Source organism: Microcaecilia unicolor, chromosome 9 (genome assembly GCF_901765095.1).
Source record: "Microcaecilia unicolor chromosome 9, aMicUni1.1, whole genome shotgun sequence".
NCBI lineage: Eukaryota > Metazoa > Chordata > Amphibia > Gymnophiona > Siphonopidae > Microcaecilia > Microcaecilia unicolor.
In genome coordinates, this window is record NC_044039.1 from 114,784,833 (window position 1) to 114,802,442 (window position 17,610).

The 17,610-nt window shown below is 42.5% G+C and overlaps 1 protein-coding gene across 1 annotated transcript in view; it reads right to left on the reverse strand.

The window, feature by feature from the left end:
• The window catches only part of AKAP6 (A-kinase anchoring protein 6), a 698,126-nt gene extending 681,543 nt beyond the window's left edge, over positions 1-16,583 (reverse strand). The window contains exon 1 of the mRNA XM_030214549.1: positions 16,269-16,583. Within this exon, the coding sequence (XP_030070409.1) occupies positions 16,269-16,583 (315 nt within the window). The remainder of the gene's footprint in view (positions 1-16,268) is intronic.
• Between the last annotated feature and the right edge of the window lie 1,027 nt (positions 16,584-17,610).

The window sequence follows — 17,610 nt, forward strand, 5'->3', positions numbered from 1 at the left end:
GAAAGCCGATTTTGGGCATCCCCAATTGCTTTCCGTCACCGGGATGGCCGAAGTTCCTGAGGGCGTGTCGGAAGGGTAGCGAAAGCGGGACAGGGGCGTGTCGGGGCGTGGTTAAGAGATGGTCAGCTGCGGCCGATAAAGGAAAAAAATGGGCATCCCTGGCGAGAATTTGGTCCGCTTTTTTTGGTCCCTTTTTTTTAGGTCCAAGTCACAAAAAAGTGCCCAAACTGCCCAGATGACCACCGGAGGGAATCGGGGATCACCTCCCCTGACTCCCCCCGTGGTCACTAACCCCCTCCCACCCTCAAAAAAATAACTTTAAGAACGTTTTTTGCCAGCCTCTATGCCAGCCTCAAATGTCATACTCCGGTCCATGACAGCAATATGCAGGTCCCTGGAGCAGTTTTAGTGGGTGCAGTATACCTCAGGCAGGCGGATCCAGGCCCATCCCCCCCCCCCCCCCATCTGTTACACTTGTGGTGGAAAATGGAAGCCCTTCAAAACCCACCCGAAACCCACTGTACCCACATGTGGGTGCCCCCCTTCACCCCTTAGGGCTATGGTAGTGGTGTATAGTTGTGGGTAGTGGGTTTTGGGGGGAGTTTGGGGGGCTCAGCACCAAGGTGAGCTATGCACCCGGGAGCAATTTGCCAAGTCCACTGTAGTGCCCCCTAGGGTGCCCGGTTGGTACCCTGGCATGTGAGGGGGACCAGTGCACTACGAATCCTGGCCCCTCCCAGAACCAAATGCCTTGGTTTGGTTCATTTTTGAGATGGGCGCCATCGGTTTCCATTATGGGGGAAAACCGAGGGCGCCCATCTCTACATCCGGCGATCTCAGCATTTAGGTCAAGATTTTGCTGGCCCCAACCGTATTTTTGAAACAAATGTTGGATGCCCATCTCGTTAGAAAATACGGTTGCCCCGTCCCTTCGCCGCGCTGTACTCAGAGATGGGTGCCCTTAGCAATGGGCGTCCCCGTTCGATTATGCCCCTCCACGTCTCTTCACTGAAGCTCCTTATGATTAATACAATAAGAAGGCAAGTGATTTACACCAGGAGGTTTTTTGCCTATGATGAAGAAGCCCTAACCCTTTATCCGCCTCGCTAGTGGAAAAGGTGCTTCTTGAGGCTTTTTCCTCCTGAAAAATTAGTCTCAGTGGCTTACTTAATGACTTGTTTCCGCTATTTATACTAAAACATTCATGCATGGACATTAATTGGGAAAATTGAAAAATTGGCCATTTTCCGGCTGCGGTAAAAATGGCCTCAGTGCATGGGAAAGATCTGTGTAAGGGCGCACTAAAGCCATTTTTACTATAGATTAGTAAAAGGACCCCCTATTTAAATAACCTTAGTTATTCAACAACTGCAACTGTAACAGTTTACTTACATTTAAGCTGAATTATCATTGACCCTTGATATTAAGAAAAAAGAGCTACAATTAAAAGAACACATTGCAATAATTTGCTGGGACCAGCGCAGTGTAAATGTTCCCATCATTTATGCAGTATTAAGATCTACCAATGAAAAGAACCACTGACAAAGAAACACTTGATAAAGAAGAGCTTTTGTACCTCTTTAAACACTAGATGGGGCTCAGTTACAACTCAAAATATAAAATAAGCTTACTCTTCCACTACACCTCAGCATTCATTCTATGAATCATCTACTTGCTTTGCTTAACTAATGTTCTTCATCGTCTGAATCTCCTGGAAACAGAGATTACTTCTCAAACAAGAGTTTGGTGACCTTAAAAACACCATCTCTAATTTAATAAGGAATGAATCTGTTTATTAAAGTACAGTAAAATTTTGCACTCACCACACTTTAACAGCCAAAATTAATACGCAGTAAGTACAATGACTGTGTGATAACCGATGGGTGTGGCTTCTGCAGTTACCACACAGAAAAGTTCCTTTCTGTGTATTAAGCTCATTAACAATTAGCAAGGATGCATTGAAGAGATGTTAAGTGCACCATGCTATCTGTATAAATGATAGTGTGCACTAATTACCCCATACTCCCCATCCTATCCCGCGATAAGCAGTTATCATGGCAGGGGGCGGGAGAAGGGAAAGAGAGAAGCTAAAGGAGAGGGGAAGAAGGGAGGAACTGCAGACCATGGGGGATGGATAGAGAGATGCTGTAGACCATAAGGGGTTGAGAGGGAGGGAAGCAGAGAGAGATGCTGGATAAGATGGGGGGAAGGGAGTAGTGAAGGAGAGAAATGCTTGACACCATATGGGGGGGGGGGGGTTGAGAGGGACAGAGGGAAGGAGAGATGTCTGATGCAATAGGAGGGGACTAGGAAGGGTTGGGCAGAGCTTGGCCACCTCCAAACAAAAAAGTGTTCCGCTGCCCCTGTTTTAGGAGGATGATAGGAAAGGGATTTTAAGTTTGCAAATTACACAATTATCTGTAACAGGGTGGACAGATCAGTCTACAAGAGGGGTGGGCAACCACGGTCCTCAACGGCCACAACCCAGTTAGGTTTTCCAGAGTTCAAAAATGAATAAGCTAAGGCTATTTTTGCATGGTGAATGATCCTCCTCATAGCTTACAAACAAATACAAACTGATTCTAAACAATGAAAGGATCCCAGCCAACCCCAAATCACAACCTTTTATGAGAAAAAAAGATGAATTCTCTTCCCATTGTTGACTTCAGTCAGGTAGTCCATGGATACTGAAAGAATTTCCGGCAAACCCATAACTGAAAGAATCTTACTGCCTCCAAAGTCTGAAGGTTAACTGTATCTGGCTGAGGTACTCCTTCTCCATTTCTTATAACACAAAAGAGACCAGAAGGAAATGAATCAAGCTGAAAGAAAGCAAGATCCATTGCTGCAGTGGTTTATTCTTTCTTTGGATCCAATAGTTACCAACATAGGAAAGACATTCAACACAACAGTGGAATAATGATCTGGGTAAGGATTATACGTACCCACAGTTCTGTGCACTGTTTCGGACACTTTATGAAATGGTTAAATCTGCAGATTTACAGAAACATAGAGCATACATTTCAAGGGATAAAGGAGTTATGATGGGGCTCTGGGAGTCTGATAGGTGTAGCAGATGTCTGAAGGGGAAAGGTACACTAGTACATGCGTTTCTAGAATGTAATAACCTTGCCATATGGAACGAGGTGCTTAATTTGATTAATAAGGTGATACAACAAGAACTGAAGTGGGATTACGCCACTCTACTTCTGGGAGACCAAGCCTTGATGGAAGAGCAGGGCTTTACTCAGGCTCAGAGATGATTCGTGTATGTGGCCCTGTTAGCACGGAGGACTGTTTTACAGTTCTGGACTAGCACAGATACTATTATGTATGACTGCTGGGGTGTAAAAATGAAGGAAGAAGGTACACATGAGAAAACTATATACTGCAATTCTACTCGACTGGACAATAGGCAGTATGGAGGGAGTGAATGGAGAAGGGTTATTGAAGAAGTGGATGTTGAGGACTCGGAATGGGTGTAAATGGGCTGAAAGATGGTTCAGGGGATAAGGGGGGGTTCTTTATTAAAGAAAAAAGGAAAAGTCATTACTAAGCTGCCTTTGGCTGCAAGATCTCAACCTGGGGCATTTTGTTTTTTCTCGTTTGATTCTACTACTACTACTACTATTTAACATTTCTAGAGCGCTACAAAGTGTACGCAGCGCTGTACAAACACAGAAGAAAGACAGTCCCTGCTCAAAGAGCTTACAATCTAATAGACAAAAAGTAAAGCATTTAAATTTAAAATATTCTGACAGTAACTTGCTGATTATGTGCTCACTGTATTTTTTTATGCTTTGTATGACGTTTGGAAAATAAATAAATAATAATTTTAAAAAACACAAGGGGATCCTTCTCATTCTCCTCCACTAAAGTTGTTTATAATCAATGCAGAAAATGTGAAGGATGCTAGAGAGGCAAGCCAGATGTTAAGGACAAGAATCAATTCACATCGATAAGATCGCAAACCACAAAGTAGACAAAGGTAACACCTCCATAGGGGAACACTTTTCAGGATGAGACATCTACATCAATGACAGATTATCAGGATTAAGGATGATCATTACCGCACGCCAATCCAGAACTACCGCCAGGCTACTGCAGGAGCCCAGCAGTAGCTCCCACCCCTAGTTCGTGCCATTTCTGGTACTACGAAAATATGATCTATTTTTGTAGCACCGGAGCTTAACCAGCAGTAATTGCTGCCCAGTTACCACCAGGTTAGCACAGGAGCCCTTACTGCCATCTCAGTGGGTGGCAGTAAGGGCTCCCCCCCACCCTCCCCCCAAAAAATGGCCATGCAGTAAGTGTTTTATGTGAAGAATTGGAGTTGCAAGGATTGTTGCCAGATCCGATGTGATTGAAAAGTCACTTACCGCACAGCCATTTCTTTTCCTCAAAAAAAAGACAGCCTTTTACCCGCTGCCGTAGGGGACCTCAGCACACGTCAAAAACATACTCTGATGTTAGCACAGACCCCCTTTTACTGCAGCTTAGTAAAAGGACCCTTAATTTGTTAGAGACCCTTAAATAATTTAGTGTTTTCAAAAACAACTTAACACACACTAGCCTACAAATTAATGTAATCTCCCAATATATTGGGGATTGCTAAACTGATGAGAGACCCCTCCTTCAGTTACTGGGGGGGGGAGGGAGTGGGATAAAGAAAGAGTGGAAAGCCTAGCCCCAAGGGTAGTGTTTATGGGAAAGCTGCTGAGGGAAATGTTTGTGGGTTTAGATGGATAGGAGGTTAAAGGAGTGTAGTTAAAAGTTAATAAAAGTTGTTGTGCAGAGCATATGCTCTTTGGTTGCCTGTACCCCTGCCAAGATCTGTGAAGAGAGGGGGTGCCCTGGATACGCCCAATAAACTAAGGCTGAAATAAGAGGAGGATTTTGCCAGTAAAAGCAATAACTGAAGAGGAGGAGTGCTCCACGTGGATACAAGGGTTAACCCCAGGCTCACAAAAGACATTTGTTAGTTTTTTAAGAATTTGGGCTCGTCGTGCCTCCTCTTGGAGTCCTCCTCCTTCCCTGCAGCTCACTTGGGCATCTTTCCCCAATGCGCCTCCCCCCACCCCTCACCTGATGCAGCACCTCTTCTTAGAGCAATTAACTGTTTTAAAGCAGTGCCGGACCAGCATCATCAGAAAGAGCAGGCTGCTTCAGCCAATCCCAGAGGCTTTTCTTCAGCCTGTCCTGCCCCCGAGGGTAGGTGAAGCAGCCTGCTTTTTCTGACAATGCTGGGTGGGGTCGGCCCTGCTTTAAAAAAGGTAATCACGGCAAGAAGAAGAGGTGCTATATCACTTAGTGGAGAAAGCAAAGGATATGCCTAAAAGATACAGCAGAAAAGAAGATTTGCATTAGAGTTCAAGATCTAAAATACTGAGTAGAATCTCTATTATCTAGAAGGAATCTTACCTGTTTGTTCTGGGAAATCCCCAAAGAGGCATATTTTCAAAGCACTTTGGGAGGCTAAGTTCCATAGGTTTCTATGGAACTTTGGGAGGCTAAGTGCTTTGAAAATGAGCCTAAAAGTCTACAAAGGAACATAAAAGACCACAAGGTATAGGACAAGAGTACATAGATTCACTTTGCATTCTGGAAGCTACCAGAAAACCCTATGGGCTCTTTTTACAGTCACGGTACTGATTCCCGAGTGGCAAATGTGACAAAGCCCATAGGAATAGGCTTTGTCGCATTTGCCACACCAGGAATCAGTACCGCAGCTTTGTAAAAACATAGTAACATAGTAGATGACGGCAGAAAAAGACCTGCAAGGTCCATCCAGTCTGCCCAACAAGATAAAACTCATATGTACTACGTTTTCTGTATACCTTACCTTGATTTGTATCTGTCATTTTCAGGGCACAGACTGTATAAGTCTGCCCAGCACTATCCCTGCCTCCCAACCACCAGCTCTGGCACAGACCGTATAAGTCTGCCCAGCACTATCCCCGCCTCCCAACCAGCCCCACCCTCCCACCACCGGCTCTGCCACCCAATCTCGGCTAAGCTTCTGAGGTTCCATTCCCTTGGAACAGGATTCCTTTATGTTTATCCCACACATGTTTGAATTCCGTTACCGTTTTCCTCTCCACCACCTTCCGTGGGAGAGCATTCCAAGCATCCACCACTCTCTCCGTGAAAAAATACTTCCTGACATTTTTCTTGAGTCTGCCCCCCTTCAATCTCATATCATGCCCTCTAGTTCTACCGCCTTCCCATCTCCGGAAAAGGTTCGTTTGCAGATTCATACCTTTCAGATATTTGAACGTCTGTATCATATCACCCCTGTTTCTCCTTTCCTCCAGGGTATACATGTTCAGGTCCGCAAGGAGCCCTATATGAATTGCCACATTGTACATGTTAAACAAATTCTTCAGTACAGTTTTAGGTTAGAGCACCAGTACAGGCTGGCTATTGTCATTTAGAACCCTACGCATAAAGTATTGGACCGTGAAGATCAATCCTTTGCCCCCTGCCCCCCAGCAGAGAACCCAGACTGTGACTTTTGAGAGAGTAAATCCAGGATCCAGTCCTGATACTAGATGTGAGCCCCTCACACATGGGATAGGTCTGAAATGGGGGTTATGCAAGCTGTGTTCACCAGTGGCGTAGCCACAGGTGGGCCTGGGTGGGCCAGGGCCCACCCAATTAAGGCTCAGGCCCACCCAACAGTAGCACACATTTAGGTAGCTGGTGGGAATCCCAAGCTCCGCCAGCTGAAGACTTCCCCCTGATGGTAATGAAAACACTATTCTACACGATACTGGCACCTGCGCATGCTCAGTTTTCAGCGCATGTCTGCTGCAGACTACTAAGGTGGAAAGAAGCATTTTCCCACCAGCTGAGATTTTTTTTGGTGGTGGGTGAAGGGGAGAACACTTGATGCCCACCCACTTCTTGCCTAGGCCCACCCAAAATCTGTTGTCTGGCTACACCCCTGGTGTTCACTGAAAAGAGGAGATCTGTGATGTAGGTTGTCTAGTTGTTTTGTTGTATTGTGTTGTATTTGTATACTGCCTTCCTTTGACAACTCCAAGCCAAAGAGATTGACAAAATATAACACTACAGCAAGCAACACAACATAAAATCGAGGTACAATCCAAATATATAATTAATAAAATTAGTGAAACTATAAAACATCTATACATTTCTGTGTAAGTTCCCTAACAAATCTATATAAATTAAATCAAGCTTCATTAGACATTTACTAACTACTGGATTTTAAGTGGTAGCAACATAACAAGACCTTAGTGAACTGACAGTGATCTGGGCCCCAAAGGCAATAAGGATCATTAGACCCTTCCCCTATATCCCATTCCATCCCATCAGGGACTGGGACCTGAATGCCCATGCTCTCTCCCTCTCGTGTGCTCCCATCTCTCACCCCCAACTCCAACCCCATCTAGAGCGAGAAAAGAGCTTCCAATCCAAACAGTAAGAAGAAGGGGAAGGATGAGCCGAGTCTGCACTTACTAACCTGAAGCGTGGTCCGCTAATGTCAGAACTTCCCTCTTCTGTGCTGAAGAAAGAAGGTACATCAAAAGGGGGGCAGGCCACCAGGTGGGGGAGGAGGGTTTTGGAGATGGGAGTGCGGGACAGGGAGAGAGAGGGGGCATTCCGGTCCAGGTCCAGGAGGGGAGAAAGGGATGTCAGGCACGTCAGAGGGAAATACTGGGCCCCCCACTGCCCTGGGCCTTCGTTCACTGATTGGTTGCACAAATGGTCAGTCCGGCCCTGTATTATATTCCTTTCTTCAGATTTTTTGCCCCTCCCCTCTCTCTTATTATATGTTTAACAAATAGCACAATTTATTTCTCTTCTAATTATGTCTGAATTTGCTTACTTAATTCAATTTTTGCTGTGGAGGTACGATATAAACTAAAACAAATAAACCCTAAAGAGGGATCCTCAATTGACAAAAAAACAAAAAATATCCCAATTAATAACACCTAGGAAATGTGTGTAATTCTAAGTGAGGAGGAGAGGTCTCAGTTAATAGCAGTTAAAGTGTTCAATGCCACACAGTATGCCGAACTAACTTAACTTCATGTGTGTGGCCTCTGCCCAAGGCTATTTTTACTACTTGCTCAATGACAGACCAACTACCTGGCCAAGAATAAAAATAGACTTGGGCAGAGGCCGCATATATGAAGTTAAGTTAGCTCAATATGCCATGTGGCACTGGGCAATTTGACTAGGTTGATATGATAGACATTTGTAAATATCTCCAAGGAATACATTCACAGAGGTCAATCCTCTTTCAACTGAAAGAAAGCACTGAATGGAAGGTCATAGAATGAGGGTGAAAGGGGTAAGACTCAGGATTAATCTAAGGAAACATTTACATTTATGAATATATGAGATAACTTTCCCAGTGGAGGTGGTGGAAATGGAATGGTACTTGAATTCAAGAAAGAAAGGGACCAGCACATAGCATCTATGAAGGAGAGGAAGGGATAGTAGAGATAAGCAGTTGGTATGGATGGACAGACAGGATAGGCCATATGGTCTTTATCTGCCACCATTTTCTATGTTGCATCCACAAGTCCAGTGATTTCAGGGATATAAGTAGAAATGAGGTTGCTAGAAGGAATCATAGTTATTTGGAAGGAAAGTCCCATATTGTTAATTTTTTTTTTTATCTTTCCCTACTTCTGACATTTTAGGCAGCATTGCTTGTGGGTACCCCCATGGTAGAACCATCCTATCTACCTTTTCTGACAGCCCAAACATAGATTTGAGTCTCTAAAGAGACAGAAAAACCTAGTGTACCTGAATGTAACTCACCTTGAGCTACAACTGAAAAAGGAATGAGTCAAACTCTAATCCTAATAAATATCTCTATTGACATCACTGCTTTTCTGACCAATGAAGATGAATTTTTTGCAGAGACATCAGAAGTCCATTTCACTCATTCCCAGTAAAAGCAGAATCTATTACACGCATCATGTAAAAAGGGATGACAAATATTTTACAGCAGACACAGTTTCCAAAATCCTAGCCTTCTATGGTAAATGACCACAGGATTCATTTACAGTAACATTCTTAGCACATAAAAAAAGCAAAGCAGCAGTTATTTTAGGAATGTATCCTAACACCTTGCCAAATAAATAACGTCACTATAGTAATGCTGATTTACTGAACCACATAAATAATCAGGGAAAAAATGGATCTGAGGATTCCACAGCTCACGAGAAACCACAAATAGAGATATGATAAGTGCAAAGACTGACTATTTTGTTTTTTTCTGAAATGTCACTGAATATGCAAACATCTACTGCAAAAAAATCAGTGGCCAATTATAATACAAACTCTCCCAGTTCCAAAAAGGTCTCATGAATCTGGAGAGGCTAAGTAGGCACTCCCTGTCTATAAATACGGAATATGAAAAAAAGATTCAAGATTGAACTCCCATTTGTAAAAAAAAAAAAAAAAAAACAACACCACCTGAGGAGCGGTTTTAACCAATTCAGGGGCTCATATTCAGGTTTGAAACAGTGTGGATTGCAGCTAAATACAACATAAAAAGTGAGTTAGGACAAGTTATAGGTAACAGAGTTAAAAGATGGTTCCAGAACAACAAATTAAGGAATTTCTATATTAAGGTGTTTTAACATGTTGATGTGTCTTTAATGCTAAATTTGACTTTTAGGGGTATTTCTATAGGGAGCCACCTAGTTTCAGGTGACAGGAAGGCACATAAATGCAGTATTCTAGTTATTTATGTGGGTAAGGGGTCACTGGTGCACATATGTGACCTCTTATATAATACTGACCAGTGGAAAAGTATGTGCCCTGATGGATGATGTATGTGTGAAGTGAAGTCAGAGTACACAAGTACATGTGTAAATGATAGAGGAGGCCCTTTAACTAAAGGGTATTAAGCCCTTAATGTGTGTTTAGAATGCAAAAACAGGGTACCTCACAAACATGTTAAAGTTGTTTGCGGTATTTTTTGTTTCCACATACTAAACCCTGTGTTAATGATATTTTGTTTGGACAGCTGCACCTAAAATTCAGCATGGTTTTATACAATTAATGCTTAAGTGGAAAGGTCATACGTAAATTTAGGTGTGGCCATTTGCACCAATGAAAATGTGGTGCAAATGCCTGTGTCTGTTTATGCACAGAGCACCGTTATTCTACAATTATGTGCATAACTCAAAACCAAGCCCCCGATCTGCCCCAAAATGCCCATGACCCTCTCATTTCCGTGCCCCCTTTTTTGACCATGCATAAATTTTAGGCGCAGATCCCATGCCTACCTTTTGGCTCCAATAATTGCTTGTTAAAAAGCCAATTATTGGCACTAATTGGCTTATTATTCTATTAAATTGCATGCACAAATCAGGAACATGCCTAAATTTGTGCACAAAATTATTTGTGACCATTATAGAATCAGGGGGTTAATACACATTAAATATGCATTAACACAACATTTGTTATTGGTAATGTCTGCTTATACATTAGCAAAAACACATAAAACAAATTTCTCATGCAAAAACATTGTTAATAATTTGCCTGCAGGTCATTAATATGAAAATGTTCTAATGCAAGGCAAGCTTGTATGTAGGCTTTATGTTGGTGCTTAAATTATACTAGTCCCATCCTGGCAATAAACTGACCAAATACAGCAAAACACCTAAGAAGAGAAAAAAAAATCCCAAGAAGTGGGGTAGGACTAATAAATACAGTGATACCCCGGTTTTCATCGATAATCCGTCCGAAAACAATTGTCGAAATCCGAAACCGACGAAAACCGAGGCAATTATTTCCATATGAATAAAAACACTGGAAAGCAATGGAATTGTTTGGCTAGACACGGGGGGGGGGGGGGGGTGGGGGTGATGCTCACACAACGAGAAACAATGCCACACTGAGCAGGAGAACGCATTTTCGCAAAATTAGCAGCAAGGTCATGTAGGCACGCTGATGAAATCCAAGACAAATTTTTCGCAAAAAAAAAAACAACAACAAACGAAACTGACGATAACCGAAGTCAACGAAAACTGAGGTATTACTGTAAAATATAAATAAAAAGTAACCTAGAAGTCAAGGAATGACAGACACAAAATGTATTATGATAAGAACTAGACTGACTAGATCTGTGTAAAAACAATTCCCCAAAACAGTGGACATTCAGAAGAAGAACTCGACAAAGTGCCATGTTTTGCCCCAACTATTTGCATCAGGAATCACACCATTCTGAATAGTATCTGTTGTTGGGGGTTAAATATTTCTCAAAAAGGAAAATATCTATGTGAACGCCTTCTCTGCTAAATACTCCAAGGAAAGTTACACAGACCTGTCGGTTCTGGTTTTTATCATAATAAATATCTATATAGATACCTATTATTTATATATATCACAAACAGCTGAAATGGGATTTGAAACTGAGTCCCCTGGTTCTCAGCCCACTGCACTAACCATTAACTTACTCATCAACTCTACATGAAGCTCTATTAAGAAATGAATATTAAAAAGATTTTAGAACCATGACAATCCATAGTTCCTGAAGCTGTCATAGAGCCTCATATCACTTGCTAGTTTCACATTTGGGGGGGGTGGGAGGGGGCGAAGTAATGACTTGTGGATTAAGTAAGCTGCTGAATCAGAGCACTTTTCTGTACCCTGAATGTGCTAAGTAATAGGTTTAACATAATAACATTCATCTTTTTGGATATAAACATCCCTTCCCCTTCTGAAATCAGAATTGAATGTCCATATTTTCATCCCACCCTAGTCCCACCACGTCCCCTGCTATAAGGACACTACAGTTTTAGACATCTATATTCCAGTTTTATAAAATGGGGATTTGGGCATCCATGCAATATGGGTATCTCAATACCAGTTTTCAGACATCCAAAACACGGATAGAGCTACTAAAATAAGGGCCTTAGCTTCTTGTAAAATAGGAGCTGGGCTGCACATCCCAGCCCCTCCACATCCAGAGGGAACAGCAATTTTAAAAAGCTGGTCCTCAAGGGGAAAAAATGAACTTCCCCACCCCATATAGACAGGGGAGCAGTTTTCTAAAATCATTGTTCCCTCAGCAAAGGTAGCCCCACTCAAATGCAAATAACCTCAACCCCCTTCCCTGACAGCACACCTGATAAAAACATCAACCCCACCCCCCACCCCAACATGAGCAGCCCCTCTTGGTATTATCCATATATGGAATTTGTGTCTCTACCACCTCCTTAATGGAAGACTTTCCGCATTTGTGCTGTTAAAGCAAGGAGGAGGAAGAGGAGACAGTACTCAGAGCTTGGTACTTGGTAGGTGAGAGGCTGGTGCAGGTTCTGCTTACACTTCCACAGGAACCCCGCAGGAATTGTTTCCATCCCCACAGGAATCCCGCAGGGATTGCTTCCGTCCCTGCAGGAACCCTGCAGAACTGCTTCCATCCCCACGGGAACCCCACGGGTTCTGAGGGATTCCCGTGAACACCATTCCCATGCAGGTCTCTAATCTGAACCAAGCAAGTACTGTTCCATTGATACTTGTTTCTGTCAGTCGTGCTAGCATGATATCATGATCCACAGTGTCAAAAGCTGAACTTAATTATGCTCGTTTAATGCTGCTTTCGAATACAGATCTCTCCACTATTTTGCTCCCGACGCAATTAAAAATTCACATCCACTTGCTCAAAAAACTTACTCCAGATTCCACTCACTAGGAATTATAGTACAAGTTTGTACCTCAACTCTGTGTGGGTCTGAGACAGGCCTTTCACATGGGTCTTTCCTCTACCAGATCTTGTTTAAAGTGTGGTGCCACAGGAGTTACTTTAGGGCACATGGTTTGGACCTGCCCTGTGGTTGCGCACTTTTGAAAAATGTTGCTTCACTTGGACATACGGTTGGCACTATTCTCGCCTGCTCTTTGAACATCTGAAATTGACATCTCCAATTCCTACTGGTATGAAAGCCTTTGTTTTACGGTCCACTTTGATGGCCAAAAAGGTCATATTATTAGAGTGACTTTCTCCTCGTGGGCCTTTGCTGCAGCAATGTCGTGGAGAAATAATATTTCTTTTACGTATGGAGAGACTGGGACTTGCAGATATGTCCTCCCCAGCAGGTCTCTGTTTCCAGAGAGTTTGGTCCCCATTCTGGAATAGCTTGTCTTCTGCAGCTCACAACAGGATGTTAAATATGTAAGCAAGTTACATACCATGAAAAGGTTTTGGGGGGAGGGAGGCTTGGGGGGGACGGGGATAAAGATTATTTGAGCATTTGAATACTGTTATTACAATTTCACAATGTATGTCTTCTGCTACTTGTTTTGTAATACTGGTTATATGCTGAATAAAAATGACTTTAAACATAATTTTCTATTTTCTACCACAGGGGCATTCCCGGTGGTAATCAGCATCGCAGCCAATTGCCCTGCGCTGCCAAATTATTACGGGGTTAGTGTGTGAGCCCTTACCACCTGCTAAATAGGTGGTGGTAAGGGTTCAGGCAGTAAACAGCCGTGAGCTAATTTTAATATTAGTGCACAGCCATTTACTGCCCCATTTTAAAAAAGGCCTTTTTCCCGACACAGTAAAAATTGGCCCAGTGTGCTCCAAGGCTTAGCCTAGGAACTGCAGGGGAGCCCAGGAGAAAAACATCCAAACAGGGTATAGGGGCTATGAGGTGAGGGGGTTAGGGAGCCATTCCCCTCTGGCAGGACCCCGCAGGACCGAGCCAATGCCTCACCCAGTGGCCGCTAAGAAGCGCAACTGGTGATGGTAGAACAATGCTCTACCAGGTCATCTGGGAGCTGGGAACCTGGGAGTGGCCGCTAGACTCTACCAAGCTGTGTGATCATGGCCTGCAGAGCTGGAAGGTAGACCAGGGACCGGTAGCACCAGCCTGAACATCTGCTAGAGGTAGAGAAAATACTGGAGTTTCCCACTGAACACCAACTCTTATACTGGTGAGTTCACTGGAAGAAATTAATTTTTCTCTACCTCTATCTGCTAGTAGGAGGGGATAACACCAAGACAAAACTATTTGCAGTAAATAGCTGATGTAATTCTATTCAGTTAGTTTTGCTGGGTAATTTTCATAGTGAACTTATGTTTAAGTGTGCAAGTTCCCTTTGAAAATGTATGTCAGCTGTTACAAATTTAGCACCAAAGTTAGTTGTTAAGTGCTAAAAATCAAGGCTAAGCGTCTACCTTTTTCCTATCCATAAATTTTGTCCCTATAGCCACCCATTTTTTAAACTGCTAAATTTAGGAACCTAGAAAAACTAAAAAGCCCACTATTTAAAAAAAAAAAAAAACCCGAGTTCCTCAATTTAGGCTCCTAAGGGGCCCCTTTACTAAAGGGCATTAAGCATTTACCCCCGGATTCTATATAAGGCGCAGCAAGTGAGTGCATTATATTTTGCGTGCAGCCAATTTACACGTGCTACTCAATTGAGTAACGAGCCAATTAGTGATGATTAGCTGATAACAACCAATCATTACTAATTGGCAATTTACTAATTGGAATTTGCGCACGCTTCTTTTTAAGCATATTCTAAAAAGAGGTGCAAGTAAATTCCAACATGCATAGCTGAAAAGGGGGTGTGGCCATGGGAGGAGTGTGGGCATGTCAAGGGTGTCAATCATGTTTACATGTGCTACTATAGAATTCAGGGGAACACGCATACATTTAGCTGTGGGCATTAAATGGTCGTGCCTAAATGTACACGCATTCCCCTGGCCTATGCGCTATTCTATAAACTGCATCTTACTGTAGACACGGTTTATAGAATAGCACTAGATGCATTATTCCTATGTGCCTACATTTTGGATGCCATTTATAGAATCTAGCCCTTAACGCGTGGTTAGGACGCAGTAGCAAGCTGTACTGCACAAACACAGTAGCACGTGCTAACTGGCTAATATAGAGTTAATGTGGGAGCACTTAGCACCTTCTAAATAAGAGAAAGTAAGTTATCCTGCATTAATGTCCTACAGGTACCGTGTTTAGGAATTTCCTAAGCAAATCCCATTTAGAGAAGAAAGAAAAGAAAAACCAAAAAAGAAAAAGCTCCCATAAGAGAGGGATGTAAGGGAATTACAACTAGAGAAAACAAAGGGGCCTTTTTACTAAGTAGAGATAGGGCTACCGCATAGGTAGCGCACACCAAATTGACCCTACTGCCGGGGCAGCGTGGGTGCCCTGTGGTAGTCCAAAGTTGCTGCACATATTTTCCCATGGTAGAAAATAATTTTCTATTTTGTACAATGGGGGGGGGAGGGCGTTTCTGGCGGTAATTGACAGCGCGGCCACATTACCGCACGAGTAGTGTGTGAGCCCTTACCGCCTTCTAAATAGGTGGTGGTAAGGGCTCAGGCCGTAAATAGCCGCACACTCATTTTAATATTAATGCACAGCATTTACTGCCCCATTTTTTTTTAATGCCCCAGCACGCACCAATTTCCCAGGCCACTTTTTACTGCAGCTCTATGAGAAAGTATTATATGAGATGCTTGTTCTTTATGTTTCATAGAATTTAATGTTTTCACTGTTTAATTGCACTATTGGTTCTTACCATTAACCTAGAGTTGTATAAGTTGAATAAGCTTCTAAATATTTCTAGACAGCCTTATTCACAGTCACATTTGTTTTGGGGTTTTCCTGGGAGGGAAATCCCATCTGGTAACACCCTCCTTTCTCTAATGGAGACACCAGGCACCAAGCATTCAGGGACCTCCGGAATGTCTACTAGGTTGTGTTTGAACCCAGCAATGCCCACAAGGGTGCACCATATTTCCTTTATAGAATAGACTCTTACCAGGTGCTCTCCTGGCACCTAATTGTAGGTGCCCTGTTATTGAATTACCCTTATAATGCATGAAATAGGATTGAACCGTCAGGATTTTGATCTATCTTTTAAACCAGAATGAAGTGGCATGTTTATAAGTCACCCTGAACTAGAACCAACTTCCTCTGACATATCACATTACAAATTAGGAAATTAGAGAATGTATTTGTATCTGTTGGCTGCTTCAGTAAATATTCTGCCCTCAGGCACAGTCTATGCAAGTAACTCTATTGTATAATTCACCTTAGGATTTCCTGGCACATACAGGGCACAACCACATATTATAGCCTGGACCACAGCTAAGAATAGCAGCTCCAATCACCCACCACCTAGATGAAAGAGGTGATTAAGCAATATAGCTGATAGTTTTTAGCTGAAGCTCTCATCTTTGCCACACTAGTAAACATTTTCCAATGTTGCAAGATATCACAAATAAAAAAAAATCTCACCTTGAGCTGTACCAAATGCACATCTACATGTTTGCTAGTCGAGTCCTGTTGCACAGAGTATGTCAAATCTCGGACCCGCTCGGATGTTGCTCTGAGCCAAGTCTCAATTTCAGGAAGGTGAAGAACAATCTTCCAGTCAGCTCCTGTGTGCAAAGGTGGGGGTTTCTCATACCGCTGTGCAGAATCTGCTGCCTTCATTAGCTCTGTGTTCCCACCTGGGTCTACTTTGGGCATTAGGATGTCGGCCATGGGCATGGCTTCAGCTGCCATGGGAACAAGTTCTTGAGGTCTCATGGGGGAAAGTGCTACGTTCATGGCTATTGTGGTCAATGTTAAACCATAGTCCTTCCAAAAACAGCTGCAAAGGCAAAATAAACACCAGAATTTTAATTTCAGAGAAAAAGCACTATATATATTTTGGCATTAGATAATCCAATTGTTTTCCTTTCAATTAGTAGTGTGAGATGGGGAGAAGGAATATACCTGCAAGTTTATTCTATTATAATTGGCATAGACGTTGCTTTCTAATGTTACTTAGAGGTATCTCTATATTCTATTGTTTGTTAGCTGATGGGTTAAGTATCTGTACAGCAAATATGAGCAATGGGTGGGTGAAGACTTTGACCTATACCCAATGCATTAATTCAGATTACACAATAAAACGCCATAACACAATCTGAATTGAAACTCTTTTATTTCATACAGATGTTATTGCTCTTTCTGTGTTTTTGCACTGAAAATGAAATAAAGATTAAAAAAAAGGTCAACTACCATTTCCCCTCCCTCTACATACTACTTTTTTGAATTTTGTATCTGTATATAAATGTGTCAATATAAATATCTGAATTAGGGATAAGTATATTTACTTTGCACAAGTTTGGAGGAGAAAGAGTTGATTTCAGGCACCAATGAACTTAAAGATCTTGCCCACTCTAAGTTAATGTTTTTGACAGGCTTCTCAATACTAGATGATGTGCATTGATGTTTACTGCACATGCCACTGAATCCCATTTCAAAATCTTAAGAAGGGAAATTATGACAGGATTATACCCCCAACTGAATGCACTTTAAAACTCTCATTAGTGGCAGTTAAATTATTGCTCTGATGCAGCGATTCCCCACCAAGCTGCAGAGGCATCCCTAATGAATCTGGCTTTCTCGACAGTCACGATGAATACATTAGGGGCTATGCAATAAAGCCTGTGTTCAAAAAGTTTTAGCCTGAAATTTGGTAAAATATTTATGGCCACATTAACAGAGTACCTAATGTACTATGAAGTAAATGCTGTATTAGCAATGGCATGCCACAATTTTCTCTCAATTGCATAGCCTAGCAGGGCTG